The sequence below is a fragment of the Copadichromis virginalis genome, linkage group LG15 (genome assembly GCF_057382275.1).
Source record: "Copadichromis virginalis isolate Kocher_CV1m ecotype Utaka linkage group LG15, C_Virginalis_male_GT1.1, whole genome shotgun sequence".
NCBI lineage: Eukaryota > Metazoa > Chordata > Actinopteri > Cichliformes > Cichlidae > Copadichromis > Copadichromis virginalis.
In genome coordinates this window covers 40,875,325-40,898,223 of record NC_140632.1, presented here as the reverse complement: position 1 = coordinate 40,898,223, position 22,899 = coordinate 40,875,325, and the positions used below count along the sequence as shown (strand labels likewise).

Genomic DNA, 22,899 nt, shown 5'->3' with positions numbered 1-22,899 from the left:
CGAGCGCCTTTTTGTCCAGGATGAGGCTTCTCAACTCATCGATGGTTTCTTCTTTCTTGCTGTTGCTCTTTCTCTTGAAGGAGGTCTTTATTTTGGCGCAGTGTTTGGTCCAACCTTCCCTTCACCATTCTGTACTTTTCCTGCATGCCTTGGAGCTCGCGCTGCAGGTCGTTTTGCTTTGTGTCCTGTTCTTCCTTCTGTTGGAGGACTTCTTTATTTTTGTCTTCAGCTTCATCAAGCTTTCTTTGGAGCAGCTGATTCTGTTGGTCCATGTATTGGAGATCCCACTCTATCTTATCAATCGTGGCTTTCCTGCCTTGAAGCTGCTCGGACATTTCTTTAACTTCAGCGCTCTTTTTCTTGTTTTCTTTGATGAGGAATACAATCTGCTCTCTGGCTTGAGCAAACTTGATCCCCCAGCCCTCATTAATAATGTTGATGTCGGGCTGGCGCTGTAGTGTTTCTTCCAGGTGTTTGTTTTGTGCTTCCATTTGTAAGCACTTCTTCTCCAGGTGAACTTTTTCTTTTTCAATTTGTTGAATTTTGTTCTGGAGATGCTTGTTTTCATTCCTACTCTCCTGCAATGCCCTTTGGATGGATAAGAGGCCATTTGGAGAAATTGGCCGGCCACGCAAGGAAGGAGAGGCGGCGTAATCGTTTTGTTGGCGTTTGTATCCGATGACTCTGAGAGGTTTCCGAATGTTTCTGTAGTGAACGTTTGAAGGCTGCGAGGAAACGAACTAAAAATTGCTGTTTCTCACCCTTACTTAAGGAAAAGCTTCAAAGGATCAAAGATCAGATTGTCACATGACATTTTGGAATCTGGAATGGGGATCTATTTTTTTTAAACAGTTTTCAAATTTAACTTAATATTTAAGTGTTTCTTACTTGACCAGCTAACACTGGTGAGATGTCATCAGAGCTGTAAATATTACTGCACATGTTACTGTGTCAAAGTTACTGTGACTCAAACATAGAAACATTTATTTTTTATTTCCCTCACCTAATTTTTAAAAGTATTTTATAGCATATAACACCTTTGAAAATATGCTTTGGTTCCCCTTTAACTCCAGAAAATCATAAATCAAAATATGGATATTACCTGTCCACAGATTCATGGTGACGTAACTGCTCTTTTAGCTGTTTGGTGTCTTTGCTTTGGTGTTTGTAGACATGGTTTACATGAGCTTTTAGCTGAGATTCAGAGGTTTCTGTGGACACTACTCATGTCAGCACTTATATTTCTGACCTCGTGTTATAATCGATTAAACGCCATCTCCTCCCTTTTGCCCTCATTTTTGATGCATGACATTCTCATAATAAATCAGATAAGATACAGTGGGGCAAAAAAGTATTTAGTCAGCCACCGATTGTGCAAGTTCCCCCACCTAAAATGATGACAGAGGTCAGTAATTTGCACCAGAGGTACACTTCAACTGTGAGAGACAGAATGTGAAAAAAAAATCCATGAATCCACATGGTAGGATTTGTAAAGAATTTATTGGTAAATCAGGGTGGAAAATAAGTATTTGGTCAATAAGAAAAATACAACTCAATACTTTGTAACATAACCTTTGTTGGCAATAACAGAGGTCAAACGTTTACTATAGGTCTTTACCAGGTTTGCACACACAGTAGCTGGTATTTTGGCCCATTCCTCCATGCAGATCTTCTCGAGAGCAGTGATGTTTTGGGGCTGTCGCCGAGCAACACGGACTTTCAACTCCCGCCACAGATTTTCTATGGGGTTGAGGTCTGGAGACTGGCTAGGCCACTCCAGGACTTTCAAATGCTTCTTACGGAGCCACTCCTTTGTTGCCCGGGCGGTGTGTTTTGGATCATTGTCATGTTGGAAGACCCAGCCTCGTTTCATCTTCAAAGTTCTCACTGATGGAAGGAGGTTTTGGCTCAAAATCTCACGATACATGGCCCCATTCATTCTGTCCTTAACACGGATCAGTCGTCCTGTCCCCTTGGCAGAAAAACAGCCCCATAGCATGATGTTTCCACCCCCATGCTTCACAGTAGGTATGGTGTTCTTGGGATGCAACTCAGTATTCTTCTTCCTCCAAACACGACGAGTTGAGTTTATACCAAAAAGTTCTACTTTGGTTTCATCTGACCACATGACATTCTCCCAATCCTCTGCTGTATCATCCATGTGCTCTCTGGCAAACTTCAGACGGGCCTGGACATGCACTGGCTTCAGCAGCGGAACACGTCTGGCGCTGCGGGATTTGATTCCCTGCCGTTGTAGTGTGTTACTGATGGTGACCTTTGTTACTTTGGTCCCAGCTCTCTGCAGGTCATTCACCAGGTCCCCCCGTGTGGTTCTGGGATCTTTGCTCACCGTTCTCATGATCATTTTGACCCCACGGGACGAGATCTTGCGTGGAGCCCCAGATCGAGGGAGATTATCAGTGGTCTTGTATGTCTTCCATTTTCTGATGATTGCTCCCACAGTTGATTTTTTCACACCAAGCTGCTTGCCTATTGTAGATTCACTCTTCCCAGTCTGGTGCAGGTCTACAATACTTTTCCTGGTGTCCTTCGAAAGCTCTTTGGTCTTGGCCATGGCGGAGTTTGGAGTCTGACTGTTTGAGGCTGTGGACAGGTGTCTTTTATACAGATTGTAGAACATCTGACCAATGTTGTTCATTAATGCTGCTTTAATATACCTGTTCCGTATTAGTATGCTGCGCATGCACGCAGTGAGACGGGAAGCAAGAGGAGGGGACCCGCCCCCTGGAATGGAATGACTAACGTGTAATGGTTGCTTTGTTTCGAAGTAAATGACGCTCGATGATATTCACGAACCCTGAGTCATTATTGAACGACAAACATGGTGTCAGAAGTTGTGGTTCGGTCATCTACTCCAGCACTGCCGACGGAGTGGTAAGACTAAAGTTTTCCCAGCACTTTACGGACGAAGCAAGCAAGTAACCAGCTAGCGTTGCTAGGCTATCGTAGCAAGAGGCTATTAAACGTCAGCGACCATGTCGGACGGATTCCGTAGACCAGACCCATTGGTGTTTTGTGGAAACATCGCAGAGAAGTGGCGTATATTCGAGCAGGAATATGACATATTTATAGCCGCTGCTCATTCTGATAAGGATCCTCGGACCAGAGCGTTCATCCTGCTAAACCTAGCCGGCTCTGAAGCCATCGAGCGGGAGCGCGCATTCGTTTATGCAACCGCTGTGCACGCGGGGGAAGGAAAACACAGACGACTGGTGACCGAAGCAGAATCGAGAGAAGACCCGGAATGCCTAAAGCGCAAATTTCGTGAACTCTGTAATCCCCAAACAAACATAACAATGGAAAGGCACAAGTTTAACACCAGAAACCAACGGCCAGATGAAACAGTTGAGTCTTATGTGAGTGACTTAAAAAATAAGGCAGGCAGTTGTAAATTTGGCCAGCTTAAAGACGAGCTCATCAGAGATAGACTCGTTTGTGGCATAAACAGCGACAGCATGAGAAAGCAATTGCTGCGCGACAGCGACTTAACTTTGAGTAAAGCAATTGAAATGTGCCAGATATTCGAGCAGACAGATCGACATACGAAAGCTCTAGCGGCTCCAAAGCAAATGGCGGCAAAGGTCGACACTTTGCATCACACAATAAAGAAAAAGAATCCACACAAAGTCAAGACAAAGACAGGCAATGAACGGCGTGCAACGCATCCAGAACATAGGCTCGCTCACGCAATCACAAACTGTAACAACTGCGGGGGCAGCCACGAGGCAAAAAGGGACAAATGCCCAGCATATGGCCAGCAATGCCATAAGTGCCAAAAATGGAATCATTTCCAGAAATGCTGCAAGTCATCACAAACACGGCAATTCAAAAAGAGACCCGTAAACCACATTGAAATGCAGGCGCACGGCAGCGATGAAGAAATGTTCTATGTGAATGGAATTGACATAGACACTATAAATCCCTGCTTTCCATACAAGAATGACATTTTCACCACGGTGCATGTTAATGGAAAACCCTTAGAGCTCAAAGTGGACACTGGCGCCAAATGTAATGTCATGCCAGCTAACCTTTTTGAACAACTGAGACATGATGAAAAACTCATGCCATCACGAAACACTAAACTGGTGGCATATGGGGGAGAGGAAATTCAAACAGCTGGCACAGCAACACTCTCATGCCACTCTGCAGGCAAGGACTACCCTCTGCAGTTCTTCATAGTGAAACGAGACGTACAACCCCTACTTGGCTTACCAGACTCACTTCACTTACAATTAATCACACTAAACAAAGAAGTCCACCATGTGACTAAGGAAGTGGAAAGCACCTTTTCAGAACAGATCTTCTCAGAGTATTCAGACCTCTTCGAAGATAAACTTGGTAAACTTCCGGTTATCTATTCCATGAAAATAGACCCAGAAGTCACACCAGTAATAAAGCAACAGAACAGTTAAAACAAACCTACTTCACAAGCGCCAGGCACAAAAGAGATACTATGACAAGTCCAGCAGACCCCTCCGCCCCCTCATGCCAGGTGAGGTTGTGCGGATGCAAACGCGTCAAGGACATGACTCCTTAGGAACCATCAAGGAAGCCCGCGAAGAGCCCAGATCGTACATCGTCCAGTCAGGAGCTGGAGAGTACAGGCGAAACCGCAGACATATCCTCCCAGTCTCTGAACCACCACCACCACATGGAGATTCCCGTGATGATTACACCGCAGCCCAACCACCTACCACTGACTCCCCACAGCACATTCAAGAACCCGTGACACAAACCGACGAACAAACACATAGCCACACGCAACACTTCACACAAGCCCCAGTCCAGTCCCCCTGTCGCCCGGCACGTGATGCTTACATCACACGATCTGGGAGGGTCTGCAAACCAAACCCCAAGTATGAACACTAAGGCGTAAGAGATGGACAGTAACACAAACAAAAAAAAAAAAAAAGTGGACAGTACAAGTGATGTGATGTCAGCAAAGTTAAATGCTCTCCGTGTCCTTACCAATGACACAGTTCAAGGTGTGAAGTAATTTGTTAATGTTTAGGCTAGAATGTTATGATATGGACATGTTATTAACGTGTTATTGCTAAAGGTGTTGTTAGCAGTTTATACAGCCATAAGCTAAAGAGAGGGGATGTAGAACATCTGACCAATGTTGTTCATTAATGCTGCTTTAATATACCTGTTCCGTATTAGTATGCTGCGCATGCACGCAGTGAGACGGGAAGCAAGAGGAGGGGACCCGCCCCCTGGAATGGAATGACTAACGTGTAATGGTTGCTTTGTTTCGAAGTAAATGATGCTCGATGATATTCACGAACCCTGAGTCATTATTGAACGACAAACACAGATGATGAGTTCAAACAGGTGCCATTCATACAGGTAACGAGTGGGGGACAGAAAAGCTTCTTACAGAAGACGTTACAGGTCTGTGAGAGCCAGAGATTTTCCTTGTTTGAGGTGACCAAATACTTATTTTCCACCCTGATTTACCAATAAATTCTTTACAAATCCTACCATGTGGATTCATGGATTTTTTTTTCACATTCTGTCTCTCACAGTTGAAGTGTACCTCTGGTGCAAATTACTGACCTCTGTCATCATTTTAAGTGGGGGAACTTGCACAATCGGTGGCTGACTAAATACTTTTTTGCCCCACTGTAATGCAAATAATGAATCCTGCATCTGTGTGATTGAAAAGTGTGTGCAATGGCACTGTTTTAAAGATTTAGCCTAAATAATTTTGGCGTGAATGAGCCTAAACATGATGACTATTCAAAAGTGTTTACATGAAGATGTGATGTTTTTCTTTTTCTTCTATTAAAAAAAGAAAATGATAAAAATAAAATCTGTTTGAATATGTATTTTCCAAAGCTGCCATTTAAGTCGGTTTGTCGTTTTGTTTTGTTTTTTTAAATAAAGTTGTCTTCTGCAGGAAAACAACAACAGAAACCTGTTTGGACAAAACAGGGGGAATGTTTCAAAGTATGGAAACATTATAAATGATGAAAAAGGAAAATTCAGCTTGAAACACTGAACAAACTGAGTAGTAATAATCACACAATGGGATGTGACCTGTTTGAATGTCACATGCAGTATTTGGAGGTTGATTATTATATACCAGCATTGTAATGGATGGAGTGGTGCAGAGGTGTTTTTGTTCCTCCAAAGGTCATAGACATGAATGCAGCCCACCTTCCTCCGAGCACAGTGGTGTTAGTGTTGTGAGTTAAAATGACGGCTTTTGCAGAAGTGGTTCCTGCAGTTGTGTAAATGTTTGGCATTTTAAAAAGGAGAAACTTCTCCTTATAATCAACTAGCACTCTTACATATGTTGCACACGTCTTAAAAGCATCCTGACAGACTGATAATGTAACGAATCATCTGGATAGCTTAAACTGTTTTGTCAGTTTAAGTTATTTCTGATAAAGACTGTTGATTGTAGTGCACCAAACTCATAATTCTCTGCATATGTAAGGATTGAACAGTTATTTCAGACTAGCGATACTAGGATACTTCCAAAGCTGTCTTGCATTCCTAAAAGCTTTAAGTTAACAGGCGTTGTGTCACACCCGCTCTTTGTCCGATTCAGGTGATTGAGTTTGACGACGGCTCAGGCTCAGTGCTGCGTATCCAGCCGCTGAGGACCCACCGCGATGAGGCCATCTATGAATGCACCGCCACCAACAGCGTGGGAGAGATCAACACCAGCGCCAAGCTCACTGTCTTAGAAGGTAAGACCTGACTGTCTGTCCACATCGCACTACCACTCTGACAGCCGTGACCCTGTGTGGCTCTGACATCACAGCTTGTCTTTGTGCATACAGTCAACACGGCGATCTCTCCGCTTCACTTCCTCTGTGTTCAGTTTTAACCATGTAGTTGGTCTTTAGTGCTGAACGGTGTTACAGCAAAGACAATAAAGCTGTAAATGACTGCAGGTTAATGGCATCTGTAACAATGAACGCTGGTACGCTGCAACAGTGGCTGGTCCAGCAGCGGTTGCATGTTAGGGATGTGAGTCTTGACTTTCTCCCACACAATGTGGAAAAGATCATATGGGGGGTATTAGATTTTCTTCCACTGAACAAACTCAGTAAAGACCAGAGTCAACACTGTGCTACAAGAAGCTAAAGGGCCTGTGGTCTGTTTGTTTCTGGTTTTCCTTTCTTCGTGACATTCTGCGTCCAACGTAGAAATTTAGACACCCCAACATAGTTCCGATGGCCTTGAAAGCTCTTCCTCTGGAGGTAACTGTTTCTGACGGTCCACAAACAGGAGCAGTTTCTGCTGTCACGGAAACAGCAGAGACGTTAGATGATAAGGTTCTGGTTTGGTAGCATTAACCCTTTAAAGCCGGTCGGAGCGGGCACGCTCTGTTTTGCGCAACTACTTTTAAATCCCAGTATCACTGCAACCACGTAAGCTAATAATTTTTTTTGCATATGAAACCGGAGGAGTTGTACTTACATCTTATGCCATCAGCTTGTCCTCGGTCACAGTTTCCTTCCACATACAGCTTTGCAAAAACTGCATAAAAAGCACTTGCAGCAACAAAAACACAATATTCCAGAAACACGCTTTGCCGATCCGATCAGCTGTTCATAACACTTCCTACGTCCATCAGCGTGAACTATCGCATGTCCGCCATTACCTGCCCGAAACCGGACGTGACGTCATTTTCGTGGAAATGTAGTTTTTTTTTTACCATCAGGGCCTCATGAGCTTATACTGGTGTTTTTAAAAGTTATCTTTGACTTTATGACTTTCTGTGTCGTTTCTGGGATGCTGAGGACTCATATTGCACTGCTGGAAATAGTTTATTTTGATCCATATGCTGCTTTTTTGCAAATTTGCATTATAATATTTATTTTCGTTTTTCCTGCAGTGTATAAAAATTGGTGTAGTTCAAAAATAAAACTATGAAGACACTTAAAATAAATTTCCTGTGGAAACTATTTTGTGCAACTTTTTTGTATTTACAGTTTTGAGGGATAAACCTCTTAAATTTCTCTAACTAGAAATATATGTTAAAAAAACAAAAACGATTTTTTTGTAGTTTATTGCACTTTTTTGCAATTTATGTAATTACTATGCACTTAATGCAGACATATTATTAAAATCTGGGCTATAATGGTTGTATTGATGTATAGCAACTTGAAATGCTCCCAAAAATGGCTCCACAGCATGTAAAAATATAATATAAGCTCTGGTGGACTTGGTTCTATGGTAGGTCTTAAAGGGTTAATGTGTTTGTTCATCTTTATTTTGTGTTTGGCATTTATAACAAGTGGTGGAATTTACATTTGGAAAGAGTCTCAGAGTTTCCACTGACCGTCATATGGAGGTGTTCTTCAAACTCAATGACAAATTGCAGTGTTTCACATTTCCTTTAATTGTCTCTAATATAGTGGCATCGAGGACTCACTGGTTACTAATTTTGCTTTGATGTTGTTGGCATTTCACATTAGTAGTAGTTCACATGGGAGTCTGCTGCAGCACTGTCTGTTACTTATCTATTTTTCTGTTTGTGTCTTATTCTGAGTTCAATCATTTGAAATGTTTGTTTTGTCTTTAGTTGCATTGCAGCTAAACCCACCGTTGCTCCAGTGGCTGTGCAACAGCAGATTTTCAGCTAAGCTCCCTATTTCATGGAACAAAATGTCAGTCTGTGGTTTGGCTGTTGGATTTGTAAGTCCCAAACAAGGCCCAGTATCTCTGTGTGATCGTGTTTATCGAGTGGGAATGTGTTGAAAGTGATTTTGGCTGGGAACCTCCTGTAGGTGTGTCTCTAGACAGCTCTGTTCTTTGCCAGCGGCAAGATGGAGCCCAAACACATTTATTTAATTGACACTCTAATTGATAGACAAACAACCACGCAGAAAAAAGGGCTGTCTCTCTGGCAGCCTTTTCCAAATCACTCAGGAACCCGTTATACTTATTCTGCTATGTAGATATTGTCAGCAGTAAACACAGCCTGAGGCTCTGGAGCCTGTTGCAGCAAACAAACAGGACTTTTCTCTCTAAAACCACTCAGGGTCTTGTTAAAGAAGAGCGATGGGCAAGGCTGATAATCACTGTTAGCAGACTGATGTTTAATAGGTTTTATTTTCAAATCATGTACACGCATGTCAAACCATATCATCAGAGTGGAGATGCCAGAAGATGTTGAAAAATGTGACTATTTTCTAAAGAAATGCTACATGTAAATGACCCCAATCGCAGAGAAGAAACACGCGTGAAGCTGCTAAATCTGAAATGTATCATAACAGAAACATGTATTGATTATTCTGTGTTGTGCTTCCATCTTCTCACATTTTACAGGCATGATGGAGCCGTTGAACCGGACGATATATTTTGCAGAATTGTCACATGCATAGTAATAAACCACGAGTTAGCTACACAGTGGCAAAGATGATAACTGTAATATAATTTCTTCAGTCGCAGTCAGGCCATGAAGATCGTATCTGACATGACAAACACTGTAACGCTGTCTCCTGCTCATTTAGTAAATGGTGTTTTTTTAGGTAAACACGTTACTGCTGCTGACTGTTCTCGTCGGGGGAGAATTATTATTTTTGGATGATTTTTGTTGCTTTACTTTCAGTGTGGCGGTTTGTCACTCAGTTAACCTGTAAAGGGCATTTGTTGCCATGGTCGGCACATTACATCCATTTGCATTAAAGTGTGGGACTTTGGGATTGGTTACTGCTCACCTGCTCAGAAATTTAATCAAATGATTTGCATTTTTAGTAATATTGTTTTCTGAACTTTCGACCAATAAGGTTGAGCAGTTGTCATCTGTGAGTTTTTTGCATTGGCTTCCATCATACATCATTTTTGCATGACTTCATTTAGACGTCTGCTTTCTTTAAACCTCATTTCAGAAATAATAATCTTGGTAATCACAATTGCTGAGTAGGTGCCTTTTTACCCACTCAGCCGGTGGGGTGTTGTCGTCCCACTGTCAGGCTAGATCAACGTGACGCGGGAATTTCAAATTCATTTTATGGGTTCTTCAACTTAAAATCTAGGACGGGGTCGGATTTCAGTGAGCTCGGCCTCAAGGTCAAAGTCAGAGATCAGGTTTTCTGAAAATTTTGTGAATGTGACAACTCGGGAAGGCAGGTACTTCAGATCCTGAAATTGATACAAGGTCAGAGGTCAAGTTTTCTGAAGATCTTGCGTATGTGATAACTTATGAACAAGGTGATGTAGAATTTTCATCTTGACACCACAGGTGTGTCTACTACAAATCTCGAATGAGTTTGAATCTCAGTGACCACGGCCTGGAAGTGCAGGCTTCCTAAGACCTCGTAAAGGAAGTGACCCAGGACATGAGACTTATACCGTAGCTGAACTACAGTGGGGCAAAAAAGTATTTAGTCAGCCACCGATTGTGCAAGTTCCCCCACCTAAAATGATGACAGAGGTCAGTAATTTGCACCAGAGGTACACTTCAACTGTGAGAGACAGAATGTGAAAAATAAAATCCATGAATCCACATGGTAGGATTTGTAAAGAATTTATTGGTAAATCAGGGTGGAAAATAAGTATTTGGTCAATAACAAAAATACAACTCAATACTTTGTAACATAACCTTTGTTGGCAATAACAGAGGTCAAACGTTTACTATAGGTCTTTACCAGGTTTGCACACACAGTAGCTGGTATTTTGGCCCATTCCTCCATGCAGATCTTCTCGAGAGCAGTGATGTTTTGGGGCTGTCGCCGAGCAACACGGACTTTCAACTCCCGCCACAGATTTTCTATGGGGTTGAGGTCTGGAGACTGGCTAGGCCACTCCAGGACTTTCAAATGCTTCTTACGGAGCCACTCCTTTGTTGCCCGGGCGGTGTGTTTTGGATCATTGTCATGTTGGAAGACCCAGCCTGGTTTCATCTTCAAAGTTCTCACTGATGGAAGGAGGTTTTGGCTCAAAATCTCACGATACATGGCCCCATTCATTCTGTCCTTAACACGGATCAGTCGTCCTGTCCCCTTGGCAGAAAAACAGCCCCATAGCATGATGTTTCCACCCCCATGCTTCACAGTAGGTATGGTGTTCTTGGGATGCAACTCAGTATTCTTCTTCCTCCAAACACGACGAGTTGAGTTTATACCAAAAAGTTCTACTTTGGTTTCATCTGACCACATGACATTCTCCCAATCCTCTGCTGTATCATCCATGTGCTCTCTGGCAAACTTCAGACGGGCCTGGACATGCACTGGCTTCAGCAGCGGAACACGTCTGGCACTGCAGGATTTGATTCCCTGCCGTTGTAGTGTGTTTCTGATGGTGACCTTTGTTACTTTGGTCCCAGCTCTCTGCAGGTCATTCACCAGGTCCCCCCGTGTGGTTCTGGGATCTTTGCTCACCGTTCTCATGATCATTTTGACCCCACGGGATGAGATCTTGCGTGGAGCCCCAGATCGAGGGAGATTATCAGTGGTCTTGTATGTCTTCCATTTTCTGATGATTGTGGACTGTGGCTGTGGACAGGTGTCTTTTATACAGATGATGAGTTCAAACAGGTGCCATTCATACAGGTAACGAGTGGGGGACAGAAAAGCTTCTTACAGAAGACGTTACAGGTCTGTGAGAGCCAGAGATTTTCCTTGTTTGAGGTGACCAAATACTTATTTTCCACCCTGATTTACCAATAAATTCTTTACAAATCCTACCATGTGGATTCATGGATTTTTTTTTTCACATTCTGTCTCTCACAGTTGAAGTGTACCTCTGGTGCAAATTACTGACCTCTGTCATCATTTTAAGTGGGGGAACTTGCACAATCGGTGGCTGACTAAATACTTTTTTGCCCCACTGTAGGTGTGAAAGTCTCCGTTTCCCAGAAATAAAATAACAAGCAGGAAGGTTGACCAGCTTTTACTAGTTTGTGTATCTGGTCATTATTAACTTATCCTCTACGAAAGGGGAAAAATCTTTCAGTCTGACTTTTTGGGGGTTTGTGTGTCCACTACAGAGGACATACATGAACAGGCTGGGTCTCAGGAGGATACGGTAACAGCTGTTTATTCATTTAGATGCTGTGGTGTGTCTTACATCACGTGGATCCACACACACATTGCTGATTGTTAGACTAACAGTGGCTGGTTGGAAAATCTAAATGTACTGCGCAGTGTCAGCAAAAAAAATGTTTTTGTTTGCTTTCTCAAATGCTTCCTGTTGTTATGTAGGTTTGTGGTTTTACTTATTTATCACTATAAAGTAATTGTTTTCTATTTACAGTCTCTGTGTTTATTGTGTTTTAAAATGTGGTGTGTCAATATTGAATTATTATTATGATCAGGAAAAAACAGGCATGCTGGCCAAATTCCTTATTCTGTATTCGCAAACAAAAATTAGTTGTGGAGCCAAAACTTGTCAGGGTGATGGTAAATATGAAAATCAACACAGCAGGGATTTATAAAAACAAACAAACACCAGAACGACTGCAGGTGTGCAGGGTAAGTTGCGTTATTTCAGGATCTAGTTAGCCCTACTGCAGAGGAGCCCACGTAAAGTGGCAGCTCATTTCAAATGTCAGCTCAACAAACATCAGCAAACACACAAACTGTGTGTTGCTAGCTAAAGGTCCAGCTGCTGTAGTTCACAGCGAGAGAAAAGAAAGAGAGCTAACTTCACTCTGAGATGGAGAAAGATAAGAAAGACAGGAGAGGAAGAAGAGAGGAAGAAGGTAAAGACTGCTCAGTGGTGTTTGATGAACTGGAAATGCAGAGCTTGCATGTAAGTCCTCATGTTTTAAAATCAGATATTGGTTCTGTGCATGTCACAGTGTGTGCAAATCAAACGGAGGCAGACTAATTGTGTTATTTAAGGCCTGCATTAAACTCCTCTGCAGTTTAGTGCAGGATAAACAGGTTGGTTTGCTGCACTGTGACGGAAAAAGTAAAGACCAGTCTGTGACTGGTGCACAGTGGCCGTGGTTTCATGGTCAGTCAGCTTACATCAAGAGTAGGAGGGATTCATATGATTTTTGACTGAATTTTCCCTTCATACCAACTTTAAAGTGTCTAATGTGTTTACTGAACCATGGAAATGAAACATCTGCTCACATCTGGTTGAATTCAGGTGTACATCCACAGAGAGCAGCAGGTCAGCTGATCACTGCTGGCACACTGAGAAAATCTACTGGAGCTCTCAATAGAAATTATTGTGAGTTGTGATTCTTTTCCACTACGACCAATTTTAGGGTCCCCCCCACCTGCTGAACCCCACTTTAACCCTCGACTGGACAAATATTCTTGTTTAGAGGCAAAGTCAAGCTGTACAACGTAGACAACAGAAAATAGAAATGTATGTTTTATTTTTCCTTCTTATTCTTATAATTAGAAAAAAGTTAGAGTAAAGTTTGTGTTCTACTAATATTATTGTATCCTTGTGTTAGTACAGCACACGGTTCCTCCAAAGAGCTCCTTTTACTCTCTTAGCTTCAGTACATTTCAGAGCTGGTACTTTCTACTTTTACTTGAGTAAAGAGGTTGAAACAGTACTTCAACTTTTTACTCGAGTATTTTTCAACAGTAGTATTTGTACTTCTACTTAAGTACAGAATGACTGTATTGCCAACTCTGCCTCTTAGTGAGCATCTGCAGAGCCAGTATCCTCACACAAACCCAGAGTGAACATATTCCACCTCAACAAAGCAGGAAGAGCCTGATCTTGATTTAAAAGACACCTTGTGTAACTAAGTGGTTTTGACAAAAGTGCATTATTGTTTAGATTAGGGGTCTCAAACTCGTGGCCCGTGGGCCATTTGCGGCCCACGTCACTTCTACTTGCGGCCCGCATATTGATGTGAAGAAATATTTTTTTAAAATTATTATACGAAAAATGATTTAATACGACGGCAGAGTGTTACAGGCATGGCCCTTTAAGACTGTGGCCTCATGGGTGGTGTAGTCCGTGCAGCAGGGAGAACGTGTGGGACCGCCCCTCCCGCTGTGTGAGCGTGAGGGAGGGAGAAAAAGGAAAGTGGAAAAGTACGAGCTGTCACCGAGCAGAAACGGGAGCTGGAAGCATGTAAATATCATCATCATCATCATCATCATCATCATCGTTTATTTGTATAGCACTTTAAGAACACACCAGGCAGACCAAAGTGCTGAACAACACAGATCAAAACAACAACCAAATTAAAAATACCATAAAATCATTACAAACAATAAAATAAATAAGAAGGTGTCAGTTTCCTACAGAGTTAAAAGCCAGGGAATAAAAATAGGTTTTCAATCTGGACTTAAAGACCTGCACTGATGACGCTTGTCTAATTTGGAGGGGAAGGTTATTCCAGAGCATCGGAGCCGCAATTGAAAAGGCACGGTCTCCTCTGCATTTCAGCCGCGACTTAGGGACCGACAGCAGCAGCTGCTCAGCTGAACGGAGCGAGCGAGGAGGAACATGTGGCTTCAGCAAGTCAGTTAAGTACACAGGAGCCAGACCATTTAAAGATTTAAAAACCAATAAAAGGACCTTAAAACGAACCCTAAAATCAATGGGAAGCCAATGCAAGGAAGCCAGAACCGGAGTGATGTGATCGAATTTCCTACTACCGGTTAAAAATCGCGCCGCCGCGTTTTGCACTAACTGCAGGCGTGACAAGGTGCCCGACCCGACCCCTATTAAAAGGGAATTACAATAGTCCAGACGTGAGGTGATAAAAGCATGAATAAGAGTTTCCAAATTGGGTTTGGAAAGGAAAGGCTTAACCTTCGACAGGCGTCTGAGGTGATAAAAAGCTGATTTTACCACCCCACTTACATGACCTTCAAAAGTAAGCGCAGAATCAAGTTTAACACCAAGATTAGTGACTGAACTTTTCAGATGAGAGGTCAAATCACCAAAATCAACATCTGGAGAATCAGTAGAACGATGCGGGCCATATAAAATTGCTTCCGTTTTGCGACCATTAAAATTCAAAAAATTATTTGCCATCCATAATTTAATATCGCTAAGACAGTCAAGCAGTGATTGACATGGGGAGGTATCCAAATGACTAAAAGGTAAGTAAAGCTGACAGTCACCGGCATACAAATGAAATGACACTCCGTGTTTACGAAAAATCGCACCAAGGGGGAGTAAATACAGCGAGAAAAGTAATGGCCCAAGGATAGATCCCTGGGGCACACCCCAAAGCAGAGGGGCCACAGAGGAAGCGGCCAACCCCAGCTTGACACAAAAACTCCTTTCGGAAAGATATGATTTTATCCATGTCAATGCCAAATCAGAAATTCCCACACAGTGATGTAAGCGGGAGATCAGCAGGTCGTGGTCCACTGTGTCAAATGCAGCTGTCATATCCAATAAGACAAGCACAGCATATTTACCACGATCAGTAGCAACAAGAATGTCATTCATAACTTTAACAAGAGCTGTCTCCGTACTGTGAAAGGGCTTAAAACCAGATTGGAAAATTTCAGACAATTGCGAGTCGCTCAAATAATCCAACAGTTGGGTATGTACAATCCTCTCCAAGATCTTGCTTAAAAAGGGAAGTTTGGAGATAGGTCTAAAATTTGACATAGTAGAACTATCAAGGCCAGGTTTCTTAAGTAAGGGGTGTATGACTGCATGTTTAAACCCACTAGGAACTTGACCGGTTAACAGACTAGTATTGATAATTTTCAGGATTTAAGGTCCAAGGATGGGAAATACTTTTTGGAGAAAGCGGGGAGTAACAACATCATTTGGGGAGCCACAGGGCTTAGCATGTAGCACCAACTCCTCTAAGTCACGCAGAGAAATCGGTGCAAAAGCAGGGAATAAGCTTGAGCAAGGAGAATGCATGGCCGGATCAACAATAGGTGGAATCAGAGGCCTCAGGCTAGCAATTTTGTCCACAAAAAAGGTGATAAACTTATTGCACATAGCCTCAGAGGACGGCAAAAGGTTGTAACCCTCCAAGTTAAGTACAGAATTAATCGTATTGTATAAAACACGAGGGTTATGAGAGTTGGCCGAAATAAGTTGAGAAAAGTAGGAGTGTTTATCGGCCTTAACTGCCCTCTGATAAGTTTTCCAACTAATCTTTAGGGCTTCCAGGGAGACATGCAATCTGTCTTTTTTCCACTGTCTTTCACATTTCCTACATTGTCTTCTAATAGCTCGGGTATAATCTGTTAACCAAGGATTAGTCTTAGATTTACATTTTCTTACTCTCAAAGGGGCAACAACATCAAGCACAGATTTACAAGCAAAATCAAAATACAAAAGTAGGTCATCTGCAGTGGGCAACTCAGGGGCATAAGACATTAATTTGTCAAACAGTATAGAAAACCGTTCGGCAGAATCAGAGCCAAAGGCACGATAACATCGAGCAGGTGCAGTCTGATTTGCAAAAGCGTTAGAAGGAGCAATATCAAATAAGATAGGCATAATAATAACCACTGACGAGCCCAGCTGTGAGTAAGCTGTTAAGACTCGACTGTACGCTGTGTTCCTGTTTTCCTCCGAAACAATAAAGTTCTGCTGGAGCAGCCTTTCAGCGCCTCTCTCTGTCTCTCGCTAGCAAAGCTGACCCAGACAGTAAAGCTCGTTCGTGGCTACGAGCCCCACACGGACCCGACGTTTTCGCCAGAGTTTACTTACCGCGGTTCGGAGCCGCCGACCTGGCCGAGGTAACGAGAGTGCAAACATGTTGAGGGCTGAGTTAGTTCAGCAACAGATTTATTTGGAAAGAAAACTATTTTCACTTGCAGTTGAAAACGCTTATACGCTTGCACGCTTATACCTGCATTTTTATTTTATTAAATACAAACAAAATTGTAGCAAAAGTGCTTCGCGTGTCTGAAAGAGCTGTTTATTTGGTAGTTCAATGAAACCACTGTACTACACTGTCTGCTGCTGTCAAATGCATTTCATTGCAATGTTGACCCTGTGCTAACTTGTGTACTGCAACTGGCTGTATCTATGATTTTGAATGTGCAATGATTGTGTCACTGTGTTTGCTTATGTAGTTGTAGCTTTGCTTTGGGCTACTTCTGTCTATGATCATTTCTAACAGGTTTAATTATGACTACACACACAATTATGACTTTTTTTGTTTTATTGACATAATTGTGCTTTGCTGAGTACTGTATTTAAAATGCAAAATATATGCAAAATGAAAAAACCAACGACACATCAACACTGATTCAAATTAATTGGGCACTACAAACCCACTCGGGGAAACCATTTATTTATGCACCCTATGATTTCCTCTCATTTTCCATATTGTATGGGCTCAAGTGTCAACGTGTACAATCAGATCATATCCTCATAAAGTCAGGCTGTGAAAATAACAGAAAGCTCGTCGCATCGCTGTCACGTCCGCAGAGATGTTGACAGCTTTGTTCATTTTTGTTTTCTTAAATGACTTTCCAAGAATACCAAATACTTCACAGCTATTTCCAAGAGACACCATTTGTTCAGCCTGTGATTCTGATGTCAGTTTACATAGTTTCAATCTCTAATTCTAATAATTCTAATAATCTTAACTTGCATCAAAACTTTTAAAAAAATAGGTTTTTGTGCTTGAGGTCTGGATCACATCAAAAGGACCAAATACAAACACAGGGTTTAATTCCAATCCCGATCTTTTCCTTAAAACAATTCAGTTTGTCTTTGTTTTAATTAAGTCTCCTGAACACGTCTGTTCCATTGACGGCGGTCTCTAAGAGAATCTAAGAGCGACATTGTTCAGCTGTTTGACTGAACAATACTTTCTGCCAGTAGTCAAATTTAAGAGCTTTTAGTGGGCTACATAAATCTGAGTTAATGGTATCAATGTGCTTCAGAAGGCTGCATATCCATCTCAATATTTCACAACTGCTCATGACTCTGTCCTCTCAAAGCGGAAGAATACATCATAATGAGACCTACTTTCATTCCAGGCTCCATTTTTTTGTTTTCATCAGTGGGTTTGTCTTTTCTGGAAAAAAAAAAGTGATGCTGCTCTCAGCATCTCAGTCTGTGTGTGAGTGTCAGTCTCTGAGAGAGTGACAGCTGAAGAAAGAATGGAAATACAAAACAGCAAAAGCAATAACTGAGAACGCTAGCAATGAGAGAGGGAGAGGATGAAGACGCGGGCGAGTCGACAACAGGACTCTGGGTAATGAGAGTGCAGCATTAGTCATGAAGCGAACCGACAGAGAGCTTAAGGGGATGAAGGGAGGGAGACGGTGAAGACAGCAGGAGCTGAAGCCAATGCAGACGGAGAGGAAGAGGTGCTTCTCACGCGTGGGAGTTGTATTCCTTCCCGCACAAAACATCATATACTTTTCTCTTTTGCTTGATTGTGACACTCAGGAGGAGCAAATGCACATCACTCCAAACAGGCTTCCTGCACTTGTTATGGCCCCGAGTGGAACTGCTGGTTGCACTGATAGGCACTGAATCAACATCAGTGTCTTTTAAAGTGCTAGATTTCCTGTCTTACTGTTTTCCTGTCTTCTGCTGCTCGCTCTCCGTCTGTAATAACCAATCTCTGTGAAGTCTTTTTCCCCTCTGAGATGCCCTGCCTAAGGGCACTTTGACAGTAAAGGTGGCTTGTGTAGATATAACAGTGCTAGAGTTCTCTTTGTGCTCTGGCAGAATTTATATTTATGTGCCTCGCTATAAATGGCCATGTGCAGAACTTTTAGAGATTTTCTGAAATGCTGAAACTCTAATTCGTATTCTCTGAACCAAATGCTCAGTGGCCTGGAGACATTCATTTACTCAATCACTCCCTTGGCAAAACCTTAAACAGGTTCCACACACGCAATTTGCAAATCTCATTTATTCTTTTTCCAAAATTCTAAACACTTTCCCACTGAAGCACATTTTTGCACCATGATGCGTAATGCTAACCAGAGATGGCACAAGTTGAGCGCAGATGTCACTGGTTACAATGAAAACAAAATTCGGTCACACTGGTTGCTAATAATAAGGAGTCGTGGCTCTATTCCTCCCCCTGTCAAATGACAGAGCTCTCCACCAACGTGTCAGGAAACCATAGAGAGAGCGTTTCAGACATCTCACTCGGATGCTTCTAGGTGGAAGCTGCTCTGACATGTCCTGCTGCGAGGAAATCCTCTTCACCAAGGATCTGTAGAGATTTTGTCTCTCAGCTGGCCTCCGTGTCCCCTCAGAAGACCTAGACTCAGTGGCCGAGGACGAGGTCTGGGAAACTCCACATGGACTGCTTCGCCCATGTCCCAGACCCAGGCAAACTGTGGAATATGGATTGTTGCTAATGATAAAATGAAGTGTAATTTCAACAGGTAGGATGTAAAACCTAATTTACCTAATTCAGCTGAAATTTTAGTGACTAAACCATGTTTTTCTCCATGGAATGAAAGGAGGAGCAGAGAGTGCGACCCAATCTCAGCAGATTCTCTGGGAGCAGCATAATCAGGAGAAATTGCCACATGTCATTGCAAGACAGCCAAACAATGCAATTTAGACTTCATGAAATATAGCACAGGGTTGTTCACTTAAAATGAAGTTTGAGGACATCCAGGTCATAACGAGGAGCAGAGATGCTCAAGTTCTCCCAGACACGAAAAATGAAGCAGGCGCTGAACATAAACTGTATATAAAAGATGAACTTAACCAGTCTGGTGGCGTGATGTTCCATGGCTGTGTCCATCCTGACTACAGAGCGGGCTCTGCCAGATTTACCATCACTATGGTTGAAACATCCAGTTCAGTAATAATGTCAAAGGTGAAGCCTAGAAGACGGTGAATGGATACAGATTTCTGTGACCACAGCAGTAAATCAAAGCATCCACACAACTTTTTTTAAAGATTTTTGTTTTGCATTTTTGCCTTCGTATGATAGTACAGCAGAGAAGATGGACAGGACACTAGGGAGAGAGAGAGGGGAAGACACGCAGATTCAAACCCGTCCTGCTTCACTCGGGCCATGTGGCCCGTGGTTGCTCACCCGCTGAGCTAAAGTGGCGTCCCGACTGAGACCAAGGCTGATTTTGCACATGTCTATTTATGCTTTAAAGTTGAACATTTTAACCTTCTTCATTTTAGACTCAATCTTAACTGTCCATTAGAGGAACTGCAGTTTTTACACTTCTGCATCATTTCTCTGCATTTTTACCACCGTGCTACAAGTTAAGTAGAGAAGAAGCCAAAACTCTCTCATATGTAATCGGTGGTTTGAAGACTAGATGCTGCATTTTCAGCTACAATACTCTGATGAACTGTCAGAAGACAGTTATTGAGGTAGAAGAACATATCAAACTTTAATCAATTAACAGCATCGGCCAATTCTCCAGCGCACAAGTGAACACAGAGAAAGTACACAGAGAATATCTAGGATTAAAATATGTGTCAATACACAATACAGCACAACATTCAGCCTGTACTGTGCTGTGACACACGATGCAATCATACTATATTATAGGTCTCTCTCTCTTTCTGCAGAAATGTTTGTATTTCTATGCAGAGGCTGTTTGGTCTGGATTCTGTAGAACGAACAAATGAATCCATTGTTTGGATGAACCCGGGTTGAGTCTCACAGAGGACGAGGAGAGGCAGGAGCATAATTAGCCAACAGGGATTTGTGAGGACCTTGGACGGGACTTTGGCAGTGCGTCGATTTGTTGAGGGTGTCAAGAAATGTTTCTTATCTATTGTGGAAAAACTGTAATCGCTGGATCATCATGCCTCCGTCAGTGCTGCTGTTCTCTTTCTGTTGGAGTTTGTTCAGCTGCGTTTGGATTTGGTCTAATTATCCTCAGCTGGATTTAGTTTGTGTTCTCACATCTGTCTCTCTGAATCTGTCTTCATTTATACTGCATGCTTCCAATGGCTCGTGCTTGGATTTAACCATGAAGGTCATTACTCTGAGTAACTAAACACATCTCTAATTATTTCAAGTAATTTATTGGCAGTAGTCTATCATCTTCATATACCAAGGCTAAAGCAGGAAACTGCACTCAAGTAGCTTTTAGCAGCTCATTATATGGCATTTAATGACATACAACAATGGTAAAGTCCGGGAGTAGGCTTCTTATTCATGTACTGCCACTTTCATGGTGTTGTGCCGTAATGTTGATGGGCTTTTACTTTCAGCTGCTTCCAGGTCAACTGAAAATGCCGTTAACCATCAAACAAAGCCTTAGCTGATTAGTTGGTGCCTGCATGGGATGTTTTGGTGCTTATTTTGGGACTTCTCTGTACTGTGCAGGGTAGGTTGGATTGGGTTAAATATTTTTGCTCAAGGACAAATTTGACCTCATGGTACATTGAACCCAGGATGACATCACCAACCAAGAGTCCATGTTGCAGCCTCAGGACGTGATATGGCTAATTAGTTTCTTTATAGTCCTGTTCCTGCTCTAGCACTCTCCATTTCCTGTGTGCGAGTCCACCGTCGTTTCGGCCATTTAAAAAGGCATTAAGACGGCAGAGAGAGCGAGACAGAGGGAGAGAGGAAGAGAGCTGTCTGAGCTGGATTAGCAGTGATAAATGACACATTATGAAAGATGAATGATAGCTGCACTGCTGCTACACACCCAGCAAGTTTATAAAACTGAGCCTTTGACCTGCAGGGATTGTTACACCATGACTCAAGCAGGGATAATCATGGAGCATCAGTGTCATCATCAGCATCTTAGGGAAGGTTGCTCTGAAAATGTCAGAAATCTCCAACTTAGCATTATAAGACCTGGTAATTAAATTACTTTTGACTGGCGAGGTGTGGAAAGCCAAGTGCCGTTGCAAAAGGATCTGCACGAACACAAAAGGGATAAAGTTAAACCAGTCAAAATGATGACAAAATGTGCACAAACATACAGTATTCAGTGAGATGAAGGAGAACTCCAGTAGAGATATCTTTGCACCAGATTCTCTGCACCAGCATTTCTAAAAGCCTGAATTGACATTCAACCAATTCATGCAAAACATACAGCAAAGTGTGGTAAACATGTGAGGAGGCCCTTAGTCTATTTTTGAATAGCAGAACTAAGGATGCCATTTTGACACAAGATGAACACATTAACATCCACAAAATATACCCTGAAAATGTTACTAAACATTTGCATGAGCCCAGCCTGCACGGGTATAAATGCTGGCAACAGCATCAGCCGCTTCCTCGTAGGCTCTACAAATCCCATTTTAGAGATTTGCAAGTTGCACATTTAAAGGTTGCAGTGTTCGTGGTAGTATAAATCACAGACTTATCATCCAGGAGACTTTGGGACCTCTGTGTTTGGATTTTTTGATTTTAGTTCTACTTTTACTTTCATTTCTTACTTGGTTGCAGTTAGGAAAGATCATGTTTTGAGTTAAGTAGCATCCCACAGTTTTTTACATTTTCTATGCTGATGATTACTTTGGGAAGACTGACCAATAGCTTGCACTACATCTGCATGGATCACAACTTCACAATTTCCAGGTGTAAACGAGACTTTTGTAGTTGTCTGATCATGGTTGGTCTTAGTAGGTGACTACAGCTGATAGAGAAATGACTCTCAGAGGTATCAAGTTCACGGCCGATAACTTGTCAAGCATAAACATTTTATAATTCTCTGATCAGAAGCTAAATATGAATACGAAGCAAATGACAGTGCCTGGTATAATCCTCCTGTTGGATGTTTGCCCTGCTGAAAGCCAAACAAATGGCTTCTTGACTGATAACTTTGCTAACAAAGCTGGATTTTACACTTTCCCAGGAGTCTTAAATCTTTTATGTGATAGCAACGTTTATTTTGGAAGCTCCGAGTCTTTCTGTTGGTCTGTAGATGTGTTATCATTCACAGTTTGATCAACTGGAGTTTCTTTGAAGTTTTGGCTGTTTCCAGAAAATGACGTGGGCATGAAAATAGTCTGACTTACTAGCATAAATTTCACTGACTGGTTCTAAGGGAAATGTTAGAACACAAATGGGTTTTTTATTTATCCAGACGT

General features: G+C 42.2%; 1 protein-coding gene across 3 annotated transcripts in view; it reads left to right on the top strand.

Moving 5' to 3' along the window:
• ptprfa (protein tyrosine phosphatase receptor type Fa) overlaps positions 1-22,899 on the top strand; it is a 385,056-nt gene that overhangs the window by 145,059 nt on the left and 217,098 nt on the right. For all 3 annotated transcript variants that reach the window (XM_085433425.1, XM_085433427.1, XM_085433426.1), the window contains one exon: positions 6,581-6,722. In XM_085433425.1, the coding sequence (XP_085289551.1) occupies positions 6,581-6,722 (142 nt within the window). The remainder of the gene's footprint in view (positions 1-6,580; positions 6,723-22,899) is intronic.